Source organism: Nerophis lumbriciformis, linkage group LG31 (genome assembly GCF_033978685.3).
Source record: "Nerophis lumbriciformis linkage group LG31, RoL_Nlum_v2.1, whole genome shotgun sequence".
Classification (NCBI taxonomy): Eukaryota; Metazoa; Chordata; class Actinopteri; order Syngnathiformes; family Syngnathidae; genus Nerophis; species Nerophis lumbriciformis.
Window position 1 is genome coordinate 18,315,485 of NC_084578.2, and position 19,207 is coordinate 18,334,691.

Consider the following 19,207-nt stretch of genomic DNA (forward strand, 5'->3'; position numbering starts at 1 on the left):
AGTGACTTCTGCGGTGCTTTTTTTATGAACTTCTGGATCTGCCTCCCGGGAGCCTTTTGGCCACGGAGACCAGCTGCTGGGTCTCTGCCACACCACAGTCCGTTTGGAGAGACTGGAGAAGATGCGGATGAAGACACAGGGCTGCGGAGCTTCACAGTGTCTAGGCTGAATGAGCAGGTATCGGACACCTCGGTCTCCTTAGACGCATCCTCGCTCATCCATGCGGACTGGACGCTGGCCGAGAGTTGGTGGGCGGCCAAGGGTGGAGTCGGCTCTCTTGGTTGCTTTGTTGGGTCTGCTCCTGTCTCTGGCCATGCTCCACCTTACCCCAGCAGACGGTGGCGTGGAACACCGTAGAGGCCACCACAGTGTATATGTTTTTGTTTTTAATTGTTGTTGTTTTACTTTTGTGGCTGTGTGTAGAGGTGGTCGGGGGTGGGGGCGGGGGGAGGGGTGTGGTTGGGGTCAGGGGCGTGGTTAAGAGGGGAGGAGTATATTTTCAGCTAGAATTCGCCAAGTCAAGTATTTCATATATATATATATATATATATATATATATATATATATATATATATATATATATATATATGTATATATATATATATATATATATATATATATATATATATATATATATATATATATATATATAATAAATACTCAAGTATTTCATATATATATATATATATATATATATGAAATACTTGACTTTCAGTGAATTCTAGCTATATATATATATATATATATATATATATATATATATATATATATATATAGTATAGCAGTTGTGCTCTGCACTCTCTAAAAGCCCTAAATATTATTTTCACATATGCATGTACAGTAGATGGCAGTATTGTCTTGTTTAAGAGTGTCACAACATTGCTGTTTACGGTAGACGAAAACGTGACTGCTGTTATTGTGTGTTGTTACCGCGCTGGGAGGACGTTAATGAAACTGCCAAACAATAAACCCACATAAGAAACCAAGATTTTGCCCTCGATCATTCTATAGTTATAACGTGATTGGGCAGGCACGCTGTTTATATTGTGGGAAAGTGGCCGTGAAAACAGGCTGTCAACACGTCACTCAGGTCTGGAGGCCACGCCCCCTCCAGCTCCGCCTGAATTTCGGGAGATTTTTGGGAGAAAATTTGTCCCGGGAGGTTTTCGGGAGAGACGCTGAATTTCGGGAGTCTCTCGGAAAACGTAACAACATTTATAAGTCAAACAAGAGAAAGGCATGATAGGTAAAACTATTGCTGTCAAATATAAAACATCGGTGAGGGTCATGTTTCTATTACTTCCTCAAAAAAAGCAGCAGTAAATTTAAACGTTGATAACTTTGATATGTCCTACACTATAGCTGGCCCAATGCTGTGTAGCTTTACTTAAGTTCTGGGGAGTAGCTGCAAAAATTGCTCTCTCTCTGGAAGGGGTGACCTCATCAACTTGCTGTTTGGCAGAGCCTTATTGGATCTCCTCTCTGAACACAGGGGGGCCCTTGGAATGAATGAGGAATTGGATCTGTCATGCTTTCTGCAATGTGTTACACGTGATGAATGCGAGCAACTCCTACACCTTCTATTTCCTTCCCGAACAACTCAATGTTTTTTTGTATTTCACAGTTATTAGCTCATAGTACAAATAAATAACGTCTGCGTAATACTGTATTCCAGATTTTTTTTTATCGCATACAACATATTTTGCTACCGGTATTTCTGAATAAAAAAGAACAACAAGATATTTGCAAGGTTAATTACGATAACCGTGAATCAAAAACTGCAAACCAAGCCCTCAATCTCTTGTGCCTATATTTAACCAACCACGGAAGACACTATGCAATTTAAACCAATCACAAACAACCTACAGCGGGTCTTGGCATCTCTCTTTCGCGCACCTCAGCTGTACGTTGTTTCTGATTGGTTTAAATTTCGTGGTGTCTTCCGTGGTTGGTTAAATGTATTCACACACTTCTGGATGTGCGCGCTGAAATCTTAAAGGCCTACTGAAACCCACTACTACTGACCACGCAGTCTGATAGTTTATATATCAATGATGAAATCTTAACATTGCAACACATGCCAATACGGCCGGGTTAGCCTACTAAAGTGCAATTTTAAATTTTGCGCGAAATATCCTGCTGAAAACGTCTTGGTATGATGACGCCTGCGCGTGACGTCACAGATTGTAGAGGACATTTTGGGACAGCATGGTGGCCAGCTATTAAGTCGTCTGTTTTCATCCCAAAATTCCACAGTATTCTGGACATCTGTGTTGGTGAATCTTTTGCAATTTGTTCAATGAACAATGGAGACAGCAAAGAAGAAAGCTGTAGGTGGGAAGAGGTGTATTGCGGCAGGTGTTGTGCCGGATAACGCACCCCCGCCGTAGAATGCACCCCCTGACTGTTGTGCCGGATAACACAGCCGGTGTTTCATTGTTTACATTCCCGAAAGATGACAGTCAAGCTTTACCATTGGCCTGTGGAGAACTGGGACAACAGAGACTCTTACCAGGAGGACTTTGAGTTGGATACACAGACGCGGTACCGTGAGTACGCGTGCAGCTGCGGCTTCCAAACATTTGATCGCTTGCCCGTACGTGCGTGCCGCTATGTGCATGTCACGTACGTAACTTTGGGGACTTTGGGGAAATATATGTGCTGTATGAACTTTGCGGAGGTGAACGGTACTTTGGGCTGTGGGATTGAGTGTGTTGTGCAGGTGTTTGAGTTGTATTGGCGGGTTATATGGACGGGAGGGGGGAGGTGTTTGTTATGTGGGATTAATTTGTGGCATATTAAATATAAGCCTGGTTGTGTTGTGGCTAATAGAGTATATATATGTCTTGTGTTTATTTACTATTTTAGTCATTCTCAGCTGAATATCAGGTCCCACCCGCCTCTCACAGCATCTTCCCTATCTGAATCCCTCCCACTGCCCTCTAGTCCTTCACTCTCACTTTCCTCATCCACAAATCTTTCATCCTCGCTCAAATTAATGGGGAAATCGTCGCTTTCTCGGTCCGAATCGCTCTCGCTGCTGGTGGCCATGATTGTAAACAATGTGCAGATGTGAGGAGCTCCACAACCTGTGACGTCACGCTACTCATCTGCTACTTCCAGTACAGGCAAAGCTTTTTTTTATCAGCGACCAAAAGTTGTGAACTTTATCGTCGATGTTCTCTACTAAATCCATCCATCCATTTTCTACCGCTTATTCCCTTTGGGGTCGCGGGGGGCGCTGGAGCCTATCTCAGCTACAATCGGGCGGAAGGCGGGGTACACCCTGGACAAGTCGCCAACTCATCGCAGGGCCAACACAGATAGACAGACAACATTCACACTCACATCCACACACTAGGGCCAATTTAGTGTTGCCAATCAACTTATCCCCAGGTGCATGTCTTTGGAAGTGGGAGGAAGCCGGAGTACCCGGAGGGAACCCACGCAGTCACGGGGAGAACATGCAAACTCCACACAGAAAGATCCCGAGCCTGGGATTGAACCCAAGACTACTCAGGACCTTCGTATTGTGAGGCAGATGCACTAACCCCTCTGCCACCGTGAAGCCCTCTACTAAATCCTTTCAGCAAAAATATGGCAATATCGCAAAATGATTAAGAATGACATAGAATGGACCTGCTATCCCCGTTTAAATACGAAAATCGCATTTCAGAAGGCTTTTAAAAGTCACAAGTAGATAGCCTATCAAGGGTTATTTCTGATTAGGGACAGACAGACAACTTAAAACACACCTACGCGGATCTAAAACACACATACCTAGATCTGAATACACACACTCCGATTGATATAGAGACACTCAAATTAGTACACACGCGCAAATTGGATTACACACACACAGTGCAAATAATTTTGCTACAATAATACTTCCATACGGTGTATGTTAAAAACGAGTATTTTTTTGTCAAACTTAAATCTCTAGATCAACTTCAGATGTACAGTACAGGCCAAAAGTTTGGACACACCTCCTCATTTCAATGTGTTTTTTTTTATTTTCATGACTATTTACCTTATAGATTGTCACGAGAGGCATCAAAACTATGACACCGGTGAAGTAAAAAAACATTTCAGGTGACTACCTTTTGAAGCTCATCGAGAGAATGCCAAGAGTGTGCAAAGCAGTAATCAGAGCAAAGGGTGGCTATTTTGAAGAAACTAGAATATAAAACATGTTTTCAGTTATGTCACCTTTTTTTGTTAAGTACGTAACCCCAGATGTGTTCATTCATAGTGTTGATGCCTTCAGTGACAATGTAAAATGTAAATAGTCATGAAATTAAAGAAAATGCATTGAATGGGAAGGTGTGTCCAAACTTTTGGCCTGTACTGTATGTTAATACATAGTTTCATTTTTTTTATGTTTTATACCCTTTTCGTTCAAGAAAACCCAGTTTTCTATGGCAAAAACACAAAATTATATCATCAGAAACCATTGATACATTTCCAAAAGGGTTGCTTGTGTTAAATTTATATTTAAGAAATCTTCAGAATCCTACAGAGATGTGTTATTATGTGCAATGTCATGGCTGTTCTCAAAAAAAAGATGTATCACAATTTTAAATGGGTGTGTTGCCAGTTTGGTTACCGTTTAAAGAAAGGACTTACATTGCAAACTCTGCGGTGTTGTTATTTCCTTTTCCCGTGTGAGTCGACGTAGATTCCTCATTTCAGCACATCGGAGTGACCCGGTAGACTCTTTGGACAAAACCCAGCAAACCCTGTCCTGGTTATGCTGGAAATCCAATGCCAGTGTTCCATTTACACTCAGTGACCTCAGGGGCAGAAGACCTGTTCCATTTAGATGGGTGATGACAATACGGTCGGATCCACCCATGAGAAGCACCGGGTGTCTGTCCCCAGGATCTACGGATAATGAAAGAAATATACTTCAATGTTCAATTGAAGGAAGTTCACTAAGGCAAACACACTGACAACAAAAGCATGTAGACATTTATTTGAAGTGTATATCCATGTGATGATATATATAATATCGTCCCTGAAAAACATGAAAAATAAATAACATGTTACGATTGACATAAGGGGTGTTTCATCACTTACATACATCTGCAGAAAAGCCCCAAACGTCTCCCAAATTATGTATATATATATATATATATATATATTAGAGTTGTACGGTATACCGGTATTAGTATAGTACCGCGTTACTAATTAATCATATTCGGTATTATACCGCCTCTGAAAAGTACCGGTCCGCCACCCCAGCCCCCTGCACCCCTGTCGTAGTCACGTTGTGACATTGCTTGTTTACGAGCAGAGGAGCATGTTCGGCGGCACACAATCACGGAGTACTTACAAACCCTGTTTCCAAATGAGTTGGGAAATTATGTTAGATGCTATTATAAACGGAATACAATGATTTGAAAATAATTTTCAACACATATTCAGTTGAATATGCTACAAAGACAACATATTTGATGTTCAAACTGATAAAAACATTTTGTTTTTGCAAATAATCATTAACTTTAGAATTTGATGCCAGCAACACGTGACAAAGAAGTTGGGAAAGGTGGCAATAAATACTGATAAAGTTGAGGAATGCTCATCAAACACTTATTTGGAACATCCCACAGGTGAACAGGCAAATTGGGAACAGGTGGGTGCCATGATTGGGTATAAAAGTAGATTCCATGAAATGCTCAGTCATTCACAAACAAGGATGGGGCGAGGGTCACCACTTTGTCAACAAATGCGTGAGCAAATTGTTGAACAGTTTAAGAAAAACCTTTCTCAACAAGCTATTGCGAGGAATTTAGGGATTTCATCATCTACGGTCCGTAATATCATCAAAGGGTTCAGATAATCTGGAGAAATCACTGCATGTAAGCAGCTAAGCCCGTGACCTTCGATCCCTCAGGCTGTACTGCATCAAAAGCGACATCAGTGTGTAAAGGATATCACCACATGGGCTCAGGAACACTTCAGAAACCCACTGTCAGTAACTACAGTTGGTCGCTACATCTGTAAGTGCAAGTTAAAACTCTCCTATGCAAGGCAAAAAACGTTTATCAACAACATCCAGAAACGCTGTCGGCTTCGCTGGGCCTGAGCTCATCTAAGATGGACTGATACAAAGTGGAAAGGTGTTCTGTGGTCTGACGAGTCCACATTTCAAATTGTTTTTGGAAACTGTGGACGTCGTGTCCTCCGGACCAAAAAGGAAAAGAACCATCCGGATTGTTATAGGCGCAAAGTTGAAAAGCCAGCATCTGTGATGGTATGGGGGTGTATTAGTGCCCAAGACATGGGTAACTTACACATCTGTGAAGGCGCCAATAATGCTGAAAGGTACATAGAGGTTTTGGAGCAACATATATTGCCATCCAAGCAACGTTACCATGGAATGGTAATGGGTCCCATTTGTATAGTCTTTGGTATGACTCGGTCGGGGTTTGAACTCACGACCTACCGATTTCAGGGCGGACACTCTAACCATTCAATTTAGCGCTAACCACGAGCTATCAAGAGCATCTCCACAATTAGCTTGACTAGGATAGGATCAAGCCAGTAACTCTCCGTTCACAACCTGCCTTTCTATAAGACGGGCACTCTAAACCAGTGGTTCTTAACCTTATCGGAGGTACCGAACCCCACCAGTTTCATATGCGCATTCACCGAACCCTTCTTCTAGTGAAGAAAAAAATAAATATATTTTTTTCAAATTCAAGAAAAAGTCGTATGTTTTTTTACTGGTGCACAAAATGAGCGGTGCATGAACATCACCTTGTTCAAAGAACAAAACCAACACAGTGCATGGACTCACAACAAATTACACACCTTACACACATTACCATGAATTGATTAACGTGGACCCCGACTTAAACACGTTGAAAAACTTATTCGGGTGCTACCATTTAGTGGTCAATTGTACGGAATATGTACTGTACTGTGTAAACTGTACTGTGTATTCTCTTCCTTTGCAATCTGCTAGTAAAAGTGTCAATCAATCAATCAAAAAACCTGCAAATCAAATGGAAAATTAGAGGGAACATTGTTTGGGGGTATCCATAATACACTGATAGGGAGAAGTTTTTATTTACATGATAAGTCGGATGTGTCTTTACCTCCGTGGCGGAGGCTCCGCCGAACCCCTGAGGCCAGCTCACCGAACCCCTAGGGTTCGATCAAACCCAGGTTAAGAACCACTACTCTAAACGCTGAGCCTGCTACTACTCGCAACTTGTGTGTGATGATCACCACAAAACATTACTGAAAAGTAATAAAAAAAGATATTGGTTGAACTCTTGCAGCTTTTGAATTACATACCATCGACCATGTTGAGCCAACTTGACCTACAGTTGCAGGAACCTGAAAAGATACATTGAACCAAAGATGATCTCAACTAATATTTTCAAGTTTATCTCACATCAGACTAAATGTCAACTCATGTTTTGAAGTGTATATATACTTGACACTATAAGTTGACTCAACTTAGCTCAGTCAAAGCAACAAGATGACCTGACTGACTTAAGTTGAGTACATTTTTTTTTTACAGTCATAAGCACTTATTGTTCTGTGGTTTGGATACTTTACATTACTTTTGGGTCATAATGCATATTTGGGTATAGATGCATCAGTGTCGTACGGTGAGGTTCATGGCTGGTGAGGCACTGACTTCATCACAGTCAGATTTACAAACATATGAACCCTAAAGAGTATCTTATTCACCATTTGATTGGCAGCAGTTAACAGGTTATGTTTAAAAGCTCATACCAGCATTCTTCCCTGCTTGGCACTCAGCATCAAGGGTTGGAATTGGGGGTTAAATCACCAAAAATGATTCCCAGGCGCGGCACCGCTGCTGCCCACTGCTCCCCTCACCTCCCAGGAGGTGAGCAAGGGGATGGGTCAAATGCAGAGGACACATTTCCCCACACCTAGTGTGTGTGACAATCATTGGTACTTTAACTTAACTTTAACTTTACACATACAAACTGTAGCACACAAAAAAGCACATTTAATAAAAAAAATTTTTATTATGGTCTTACCTTTACTTATAAATGAAGTCCATGCGCAGCTCCTTTTGAACAAAAGCATCGATGACTTGTTTATAGAAGTCTTCCTTATATTTCTTCAGTTTTAAAAGTCACTCTGTCTCGATGGAGATCTTCCTTTAAGTATTACCTCCTGCTTCTATTGAAAGTCCAGTTTAGAAAACTGTTTTATTTTAGATATGTAATCCTCCATGTTAATAGTCCAGGCAAGAGGAAAAAAATAACAAGCAGCAACAGTTAGCAGCGATCGTTTGTCACTTCTTCTGCAGCCGAGTAGTCACAGAAATGCTCCCTGGGATCACTACCGCCCTCTACCACCAGGAGGCGGGATTACTGCGAGCCTCACACAGTGCGTCTTCGCAGCAGTTTTATGATTGCTCAGCACAAGAAATATGTTACACACATACAGTTGTTGACAAAATACACTGTACATTATATACCTCAGCTAACTAAACTATGGAAATATATAATATAATTCATATAGCAATACGGTCTCACTGCACAGCAGGCCAGCAGTTAGCTGAGTCATTGCGCAATTCTCGGTGAGGCTCAACTTAGTGACGTGCCTCAACTGGCTGCTGATCACCGCAAGTCTCTTCTTAGTATTTGAAAGGCAAATGTGAAAATTCAGCGATTTTTAATAAAAAAGAATCTAAAACTGGTGAAGTTAAATGGAAAATAACTTTATAGTATAATCACTGGATACATATAACAATTTAATTATTATTATTATTTTTATTTTTATTTTTTCTTTCCATGATGGCACGTGAGGCCCCGCCTCACCTGCCTCCCCTGACTGCACGTCACTGAGATGCATCCAATGCCAATTAGTTACAGGAGCGGTATTGGTCACAACAATGGTCAACCTTACATTTTCAGGATAATTAAATGATTACTATTTTGATCATAACTAAGGCTGAAACGACGCGTCGACGTAGTCGACGTCATCGGTTACGTAAATACGTCGACGCCATTTTTATGCTTCGACGCGTCGCATATTTAGGTCACACTGCCGTCATGGTGGAGCGCAAAGCAGATGATGCGAGCGGTGCGAGCGAGGGAAAAAAGCACGCCAAAAGTCGTCAAAAGTGTGGGAGTATTTCAATAAACGGCCTAATAATGTTGTAGCGGTGAACAGCTGTCTCGTCAGCTGACGCGCGAGCTCGCAACCGTGGCTGTTTAGCAACCAGCCAAACCCCACTTAATAAAATTATATTTTATCTTTGAGCACATCCGCATCCCTATTCACCTAGGCAACCCCAGGAAATGTATATAATTCGGCATTATTTCGGCCAGTCGGCTTATAAAATCAGAGCCGATCAGTTTACGTTCACGCGCAGGTATAACGCGGCGCGCTCCTGTCTCATCTGCTGGTGCGCGAGCCCGGTAATTAGACCGCTGTGTCAAATCAAGGTGTACAAAAGACGCCAGCGCAGAGTGGAAAAAGGTTTAGTTCATTACAGAAAACCCAGAGTTGTGCCAAAAGTATGTAAGATTTAATATTGCTCTTCGTGGGTGTGGCGCACTTGTTGCGCTGGTGAGATTGGGGGGTGGGGTTGTGTGCATGTAGCGTGCTTAGTCTGGAGGCTAAATACACACAGTGTGTTATGTAACTGTTGTTTAGTGTTGATATTCGTTGCTTAGTTTGATAAATGTTGGAGCAGTTTGCTTCATCAGGAGGGTGAAGTCGCTCAATTTAAAGTGTTGGATTTAACTGTGTTGGATCATTGGCTGCTGTTGAGGGCATAGAAAAAGGGGCATTTTTCTACCAGTAGACAGCGTTTAAGATTGAGTGTTTCACTGCTAAATTAATAATATATTTATATTGAATATGGATTTTAAATATGTATCTAAATAGGTGGTTAATTGGTTAGGTATTTATGTATTTGCATATTGGGTTTTCTGTTGCATTTATCTATTGTGTTTCTGGGTTTAAATGTATTTTATATGTATCTTGGTGCATTTATGTTGAGACAATTTATTTAAAATCTGTTTTAACTTAAAGGGAAAAGATGTGTCCATTTTCTTGCACTTGTTTAATGGTTAAGAGTTTGATAGCCTAATTAATAATTGTAAATTATGGGATTGATAATTGATTGATTTTTTACAGCATGTTAATCTTGTGGTGTTTTGTCCTTAAAGGTTTTTCACCTACTAAAGAAGCTAAAGGCTACTAAAGGCTACTAAAGACAGCTAATGCCAGCTAATGACAGCTAAAGAAACTAAAGTCTATTAACACTGCTAAAGACTGCTAAAAAGACTAAAGAAGAAAAAAGAAGCTGTTTCTTCGTTGGAAAAACTGTTGCAAACTTAAGGAAAATAAAAGGAAAAAGTAACTACGGTCTAGTCTTTTGAGTGAAATCCAGAAGCCACATTCAGCATTGGTACATCCCTTCAAGTGTGGGATAAGCACAGCGAAAAAAGCAAAACACTTGACAGTTGTTGTATGCACACTGTGTCGAGCGGAAATGGCCTATCATAGCAGCACAACGGCTATGAACGAACATTTGAAAAGAAAACACCCGACAGCGTTCTTGCCATCACCATCAACTAGTCAATCGTCCGCGTGAGTATACGTTGTCATCATTACACAAAATCATGAATGTGTCATTTGTATCTGCGTTGTAAATTCATAGACTAAAACACTGTTTCGCTCTGAGAGGCGCGTTTGGCGTGCCTGTTCAGTGTTTACAAAGACGCGCTCCTCTTTAACGCTAACGTTAATTAGTTGTGCAAATACCTTTTACAACATTAACAGTTACATATACTATGTACAAACGAACAATTAACTTTCACTTTAATCATACTATCATTGTTGTGTTATTAAGCAAAATAAGCAATACTTTTACTTTTGTTGAAATGTTTACACTGTTACAGAATATTTTGTTTTGCACTTTTTTGTATTGGATGTTTATCTTTATTTTTGCACATTTTAAAGCAAAATAAGCAATACTTTTACTTTAGAAATGCTTATACTATTGCAGAATATTAAGATTTGCACTGGATGTTTACTTTTATATTTGCACATTAAAAAGCAAATAAGCTACTTTTAATTTTGTTAAATGTTAAAAGTTTTAAATGTTTACATTGTTACAGAATATGTTGTCATGTTGTTGTCAATGTTGACTGAGTGGCCATACTTTTTTTTTTGTAAATAAAAGTCATGCCTTTTGAAAAAACTGGCCAACATTTATTTTTTCATCTTCATTTTAAATAAAAAAATAATCGGTAAAAGGAAAAATAATCTATAGATTAATCGGAAAAAAAATCTATAGATTAATCGATAGAAAAATAATCGTTAGCTGCAGCCTTAATCATAACAAATCTGACAAAAACACCACAATGTAACACTGTCTATTAATATCAATCAATCAATCAATTTTTATTTATATAGCCCTAAATCACAAGTGTCTCAAAGGGCTGCAATAATATTACTTCCTCTATCACTATTTTTAGTGCAAAATAACAAAAGCAAAAACTACTATTGGCTCTTTTTTTGTAAACCATAACAAAAAAACAGTTTTGTGATGATACAAAAATATTGATCTAATCACTGTTGTATCAACCATATACTGTGGTATACTTGGTATCATTACTTTCAGATTTGTATAAATCCGCTGATCCCAGTTTACAGTCAAGCTCTCTAGCACCTTCATTTTTGTACCCTCATACAATGTGTAGTTTGGCATGTTTGGCTATTCTTCATCCCCCATTCCTCCAGTGATAAGAAAATAAACACAGTTTATTTGCCGTCAGTGTGGCGAGGATTAGTGATTTAGAAGCAGCTCCGCACTGTTGAAGGACTTTGCCCTCTGGTGAGGACGCTACATCACGATGAAGGACACAAATTTGCGGGACACAGCTGGACTGTGTCAACAACATGCATCATCACGATTGTATATAAAGCTCTATTGTCGGCCAAATGTATACGGTATATCACTTCTATCCTACATCTAAAAGCCCTACCAAATCTGTATGTACAATTTTGATGAATGCATTTGTCTACATCAGTGGTTCCTAAACTACCGTATTTTTCGGAGTATAAGTCGCACCGGAGTATAAATCGCACCTGCCGAAAATGTATAATAAAGAAAGAAAAAACATATATAAGTCACACTGGAGTATAAGTCGCATTTTTTGTGGAAATTTATTTGATAAAACCCAACACCAAGAATAGACATTTGAAAGGCAATTTAAAATAAATAAAGAATAGTGAACAACAGGCTGAAGAAGTTTACGTTATATGACGCATAAATAACCAACTGAGAACGTGCCTGGTATGTTAACGTAACATATTATGGTAAGAGTCATTCAAATAACTATAACATATAGAACATGCTATACGTTTACCAAACAATCTGTCACTCCTAATCGCTAAATCCCATGAAATCTTATACGTCTAGTCTCTTACGTGAATGAGCTAAATAATATTGTTTGATATTTTACGGTAATGTGTTAATAATTTTACACATAAGTCGCTCCTGAGTATAAGTCGCATCCCCAGCCAAACTATGAAAAAAACTGTGACTTATAGTCCGAAAAATATGGTAGTTTCCCCAAGTACCAACTCACTTGGCTCTTCAAGTAACACCATAATGCCCAACATTAAAATACAGTAGCGTAGTAGGCCCAAGTATTCATTAAAAACAAAGCAGAGGTTTTATTGACCAATTATATTTAATATTTTTGTCCACTGTAACATTACACACAGTTTAAACCAGGGGTCCCCAAACTACGGCCCGCGGGAAGTCCCAAGTTAAACTTAAAAAAAAATAAAATGTTTTATTACATTTTACAATATGTTCTTTCTAATCCATTTTCTATCGCTTGTTACTCTCGGTGTGTCCCAGCCGCTCAGGCAAATAATATTGTCTAAAAATGCATTTTCCAAAGACTAGGAAGCAGAATTTGGCAAAGTTTTGGATGACAATGACTGGAAATCTGCATTGATACAAATACATGATAGCACATCTTGTTTAAAGCCTATTTCTATTGGTATTTGTATTGCTCCATTTGTACTGTAATAATGCTCATTGTCATTTCTGTATTATTTTAAATTTTCGCTAACTGCTTATTTGCTATCACTTTTACCATCATATTTGTACATGTCGTATTTGCTGATGTTGCTCTATTGTTGTTGTTGTTGTGTTTGCTGTTGTTGTTTTTGTCTCTCTGTCTTATCCCCCTCTTGTCCCCACAATTTCCCCCTTTGTCTTCCTTTTTTCTCTTTCTATCCCCTCCTGCTCAGGCCTGGTTGCACCAAATGATAATATAAATACATTTAATAAAGTCAAATGCAAATAAGGCAACAAGAGAAGTATCCTACACTTCTCTTTTGTAAAGTAAAACTGAACAGCCGATATGGGCATCTACATCAACTATATGATGTGCCTGATAAGCTGGACAGGACAACAACAAAAAAAAAATAAAATAAATAAAAAATAAAAAATAAAGGTTAACCTAATACAGTTTAAGGTTGTCCATCGTATATATTTTCCTAACTCTAAACTCTCCAAAATGTTTTCCAATATTGCAGATACATGTAATCGATGTCAATTGACTCCTGCAAACATGACATACCAAGTTCTGGCCCTGTCCCTGTCTGAAAGCCTACTGGATTACTATTTTTAAACATATTGCAGATGCACTAAATTTTAAGTGGACGCCTTGTGCAGAATTGGCTATTTTTGGAATTCCACCAAAATATAAAAAAATTAAGCAGACTTTTAGGGACGGTATCGCCTTTGCATCATTAATAGGATTTTATTGGAGTGGGACAAAAAAAGTGTATTTTTTATTAGTACCTGTATTATGACTTCCCTATCAAATAAACAAATAAAAAATAAATAAAAATGCATTGTAACATCGATAATGTGACATTGCGCTTGGAATATATATATATATATATATATATATATATATATATATATATATATATATATATATATATATATATATATATATATATATATATATATATATATAAACACCATTTCCATATGAGTTGGGAAATTGTGTTAGATGTAAATATAAACGGAATGCAATGATTTGCAAATCCTTTTCAACCCATATTCAATTGAATGCACTACAAAGACAAGATATTTCATGTTCAAACTCATAAACTTTATTTTTTTTTGCAAATAATAATTAACTTAGAATTTCATGGTTGCAACACTGTTACGTCTTCGGGGACGCATAGCTGTGCTGGTGTGTTCCTTCCAGTACAGAAGACAAGCAGGAGGAGTGTGCAGGTAGGATTAAGTATTTTTAATAAATAAAAGGCAGGACAAAAATACGAAACTGAGGACGCTAGCAAGCGTGGAGCTAAACAAAAAACCAAAATGTCACCAAGGGTGATAAACAAGGAATGCTAGCGTGCACAAACTTACTATGAGGAGAAAACCAGAGGAAACGTAAATGTTGCATAAAGCAAACATTGACCCAGCACTTACTGCTGGGTGACAGGAAACTATAAAGGGGAGTGATTAGCCAAAACACCTGGTGGAAACACTAATTGCAAAACTAAGACAGGTGAGGAGAATCAGTGCCCATGGAAACCAAGAATAAACAGGAAAAGAGGGTGCAACCAGGAAACAGACTAAAACCAGAAACATAACCAACATAAATCATGCCATGATCCGGGTAACGATCATGACAAACACGTGCCAAAGTAGTTATGAAAGGGCATGTTCACCACTGTGTTACATGGCCTTTCCTTTTAACAACACTCAGTAAACGTTTGGGAACTGAGGAGACACATTTTTTAAGCTTCTCAGGTGGAATTCTTTCCCATTCTTGCTTGATGTACAGCTTAAGTTGTTCAACAGACCGGGGGTCTCCATTGTGGTATTTTAGGCTTCATAATGCGCCACACATTTTCAATGGGAGACAGGTCTGGACTACAGGCAGGCCAGTCTAGTACCCGCACTCTTTTACTATGAAGCCACGTTGATGTAACACGTGGCTTGGCATTGTCTTGCTGAAATAAGCAGGGGCGTCCATGGTAATGTTGCTTGGATGGCAACAAATGTTGCTCCAAAACCTGTATGTACCTTTCAGCTTTAATAGCGCCTTCGCAGATGTGTAAGTTACCCATGTCTTGGGCACTAATACACCCCCATACCATCACACATGCTGGCTTTTTAACTTTGTGCCTATAACAATCCGGATGGTTATTTTCCTTTTTGGTCCAGAGGACACGACGTCCACAGTTTCCAAAAACAATTTGAAATGTGGACTCGTCAGACCACAGAACACTTTCCCACTTTGTATCAGTCCATCTTAGATGAGCTCAGGCCCAGCGAAGCCGACGGCGTTTCCGGGTGTTGTTGATGAACGGTTTTCGCCTTGCATAGGAGAGTTTAACTTGCACTTACAGATGTAGCGACCAACTGTAGTTACTGACAGTGGGTTTCTGAAGTGTTCCTGAGCCCATGTGGTGATATCCTTTACACACTGATGTCGCTTGTTGATGCAGTACAGCCTGAGGGATCGAAGGTCACGGGCTTAGCTGCTTACGTGCAGTGATTTCTCCAGATTCTCTGAACCCTTTGATGATATTACGGACCGTAGATGGTGAAATCCCTAAATTCCTTGCAATAGCTGGTTAAGAAAGGTTTTTCTTAAACTGTTCAACAATTTGCTCACGCATTTGTTGATAAAGTGGTGACTCTTGCCCCATCCTTGTTTGTGAATGACTGAGCATTTCATGGAATCTAATTTTATACCCAATCATGGCACCCACCTGTTCCCAATTTGCCTGTTCACCTGTGGGATGTTCCAAATAAGTGTTTGATGAGCATTCCCCAACTTTATCAGTATTTATTGCCACCTTTTCCAACTTCTTTGTCACGTGTTGCTGGCATCAAATTCCAAAGTTAATGATTATTTGCAACAAAAAAAAATGCTTATCAGTTTGAACATCAAATATGTTGTCTTTGTAGCATATTCAACTGAATATGGGTTGAAAATTATTTGCAAATCATTGTATTCCGTTTATATTTACATCTAACACAATTTCCCAACTCAAATGGAAACAGGGTTTTTTATATATATAGTCGAGGTTTCTGTGGTTTATCCGTTATACAGTGCTCAATACCGGGGTAGAGCGGAATATACGTTAGGTCAGGAAAAAACACAGAGGCTATATCATCCCTACAAGCCTGTTTTGCAGGTTTCCCCCCTGAGTCAAAAAATTTGAGGAACCCTGGTTTAAACAGTAAAACTGTATTTGAATATAGGAACATAAAACACTGTACTTAAATAATGAATTAAATAAAAAAAATAATTGCACATAAGTAAGTGATTATTTGGCGTACAACTAGATGGAGCCTGCGTACCACTATTGTACCACGTACCACAATTTGACAAACCATGGTTTACGGCACACAATTTCCCCACACTCCTATTTCCATAATACAGAGCAGGGAAAATGTGCATTACTGAAAGCAGAATCAGTGCTATTAAGATGCTGTTTGCCTTAGGAGTGCAGATGAAAAAAGAAACATACATAAACATTTCAATTCAGTCCGAACCAAACGAGAGAAAATAAGATCAAGATTAATTCTCAAAAAAAAAAGCCAAATTGCACCATGGAGTTGTAACTTCAATCTTAGGTTGAGCATGTTTTACACCCTGCTGCTCCTCATCTACTGGCCCAGGGGAGCTCCGTCTGACATTTATATTCATGAGCTTTCACAAGTAATAGTAACCCCACAGTTATAACTGTACCACTAACACCTCCATGCTAAATTAATATTAATGCATACGAGCATTGGGTTCGGTTAAGTTTATGGGTAATCATATTCTGTTTATCCCTGGTCGGACACAAGTCATATTGATTAAAAGCGGCAACTGTGGCGTTCTCCCCTGCCAGGTGAGCGCTCCGGAGCCTCCAGCTATTTTCAACTCATATGCCATTGAGACAACAAACTTAAAAAAATTGAAAAAATGCAATCATTACTGATTCAGAGGAGAATATACATACTGTGCGTGCACACACATTCCCACAAGTGTATAACAAATGTAGATATTAGGGTTGTATGTTAAATCGGTACTTATAAAGTACCACAGTACTAATGAAATAAAAAAGGTACCATACTGCTTCTGAAAAATACCGCTATTATATTTTTCCGGAACATGCTGTTTTCACCTCCTGACATGTCTGGTAAAACGACCATAGCCGCATGTTAATTAACGCACACGCACGGACTACATACAAGCAGAAACACAGAGGAAATAGACGAAGGAGAATAGACACATTTTGGCTTAAAACTGTCGATACAGTTGAAGCTATAAACACTAAAGCGCTGCTCCGGAAGAGGTGCTTTAAAAAATGGCTAGCTCGCTAGCGGCTATCGTCCATCTGCAATCGGCAGTGTTTTAGCCACTTTTTAATCACAAGTCATCGCCACAATGGCGACAAATAAACTCCTTTCTTTCAAATAAAAAAAAATAAAAAAATAAGAATAGTTTTTCTTTCTTTCTTACGAGTATACCCCATGCATGACGAGGAATAGCTCAGCATGCTTCACTACACACCACAGGAGGATACAATAGTTAGCTGCTAACAGCCTGCTTATTTCAGCAAAACAATGCCAAGCCACGTTGTTGTAACACGTGGCTTGGCATTGTCTTGCTGAAATAAGCAGGGGCGTCCATGGTAACGTTGCTTGGATGGCAACATATGTTGCTCCAAAACCTGTATGTACCTTTCAGCATTAATGGCGCCTTCAGAGATGCGTAAGTTACCCATGTCTTGGGCACTAATAGACGCCCATACCATCACAGATGCTGGCTTTTCAACTTTGCGCCTATAACAATCCGGATGGTTCTTTTCCTCTTTGGTTCAGAGGACACGACGTCCACAGTTTCCAAAAACAATTTGAAATGTGGACTCGTCAGACCACAGAACACCTTTCCACTTTGTATCAGTCCATCTTAGATGAGCTCAGGCCCAGCGAAGCCGACGGCGTTTCTGGGTGTTGTTGATAAACGGTTTTCGCTTTGCATAGGAGAGTTTTAACTTGCACTTACATATGTAGCGACCAACTGTAGTTACTGACAGTGGGTTTCTGAAGTGTTCCTGAGCCCATGTGGTGATATCCTTTACACACTGATGTCGCTTGTTGATGCAGTACAGCCTGAGGGATCGAAGGTCACGGCTTAGCTGCTTACGTGCAGTGATTTCTCCAGATTCTCTGAACCCTTTGATGATATTACGGACCGTAGATGGTGAAATCCCTAAATTCCTTGCAATAGCTGGTTGAGAAAGGTTTTTCTTAAACTGTTCAACAATTTGCTCACGCATTTGTTGACAAAGTGGTGACCCTCGCCCCATCCTTGTTTGTGAATGACTGAGCATTTCATGGAATCTACTTTTATACTCAATCATGGCACCCACCTGTTCCCAATTAGCCTGCACACCTGTGGGATGTTCCAAATAAGTGTTTGATGAGCATTCCTCAACTTTATCAGTATTTATTGCCACCTTTCCCAACTTCTTTGTCACGTGTTGCTGGCATCAAATTCTAATGTTATTGATTATTTTCAAAAAAAAAAAAATGTTTATCAGTTTGAACATCAAATATGTTGTCTTTGTAGCATATTCAACTGAATATGGGTTGAAAAATGATTTGCAAATCATTGTATTCCGTTTATATTTACATCTAACACAATTTCCCAACTCATATGAAAACGAGGTTTGTAGAATCCTGTTATTGCTTACTCCCTACTAAAATCTAATCGTACCTTATTTAATGCCAAAATTGTTATTCGATTGCAATAAGAAACATATGCTAAATGTATTTTAAGATTCCCTGTTAAAATAAAGCAAATAATAAAAAAAAATTTTGTGGTGCACTTTATTTTGAAAATTATCGAAAAGTATCTAAATGCATTTTGGTAACGTGTTGGTATCCTGTTGGTAGCTAGCGGCTATCGTTGGTACCACCTATTCAGTCTGCTTTATTTCTAAGTAGGGCTTTTAATTCATTCGGGTATACAGTATTTTCCCTTACAATCTGTCATTAATATAAATCAGGGTTACGCTGGGCATTATCTTAGCATTAAACTCTGTAGACTGCTCCCACTTCTCTTGTCCTCATTAATTTTATCATTATCCTGGCCTGACCACATCTACTTAATTCCCACATGGGTGATAGATGTAGTCAGTG

The 19,207-nt window shown here is 39.2% G+C and overlaps 1 protein-coding gene across 2 annotated transcripts in view; it reads right to left on the reverse strand.

The window, feature by feature from the left end:
- Positions 1-19,207, reverse strand: part of lrp1bb (low density lipoprotein receptor-related protein 1Bb) — a 1,021,613-nt gene that overhangs the window by 572,783 nt on the left and 429,623 nt on the right. For both annotated transcript variants that reach the window (XM_072912020.1, XM_061926507.1), the window contains one exon: positions 4,627-4,884. In XM_072912020.1, coding sequence (XP_072768121.1) covers positions 4,627-4,884 — 258 coding nt within the window. The remainder of the gene's footprint in view (positions 1-4,626; positions 4,885-19,207) is intronic.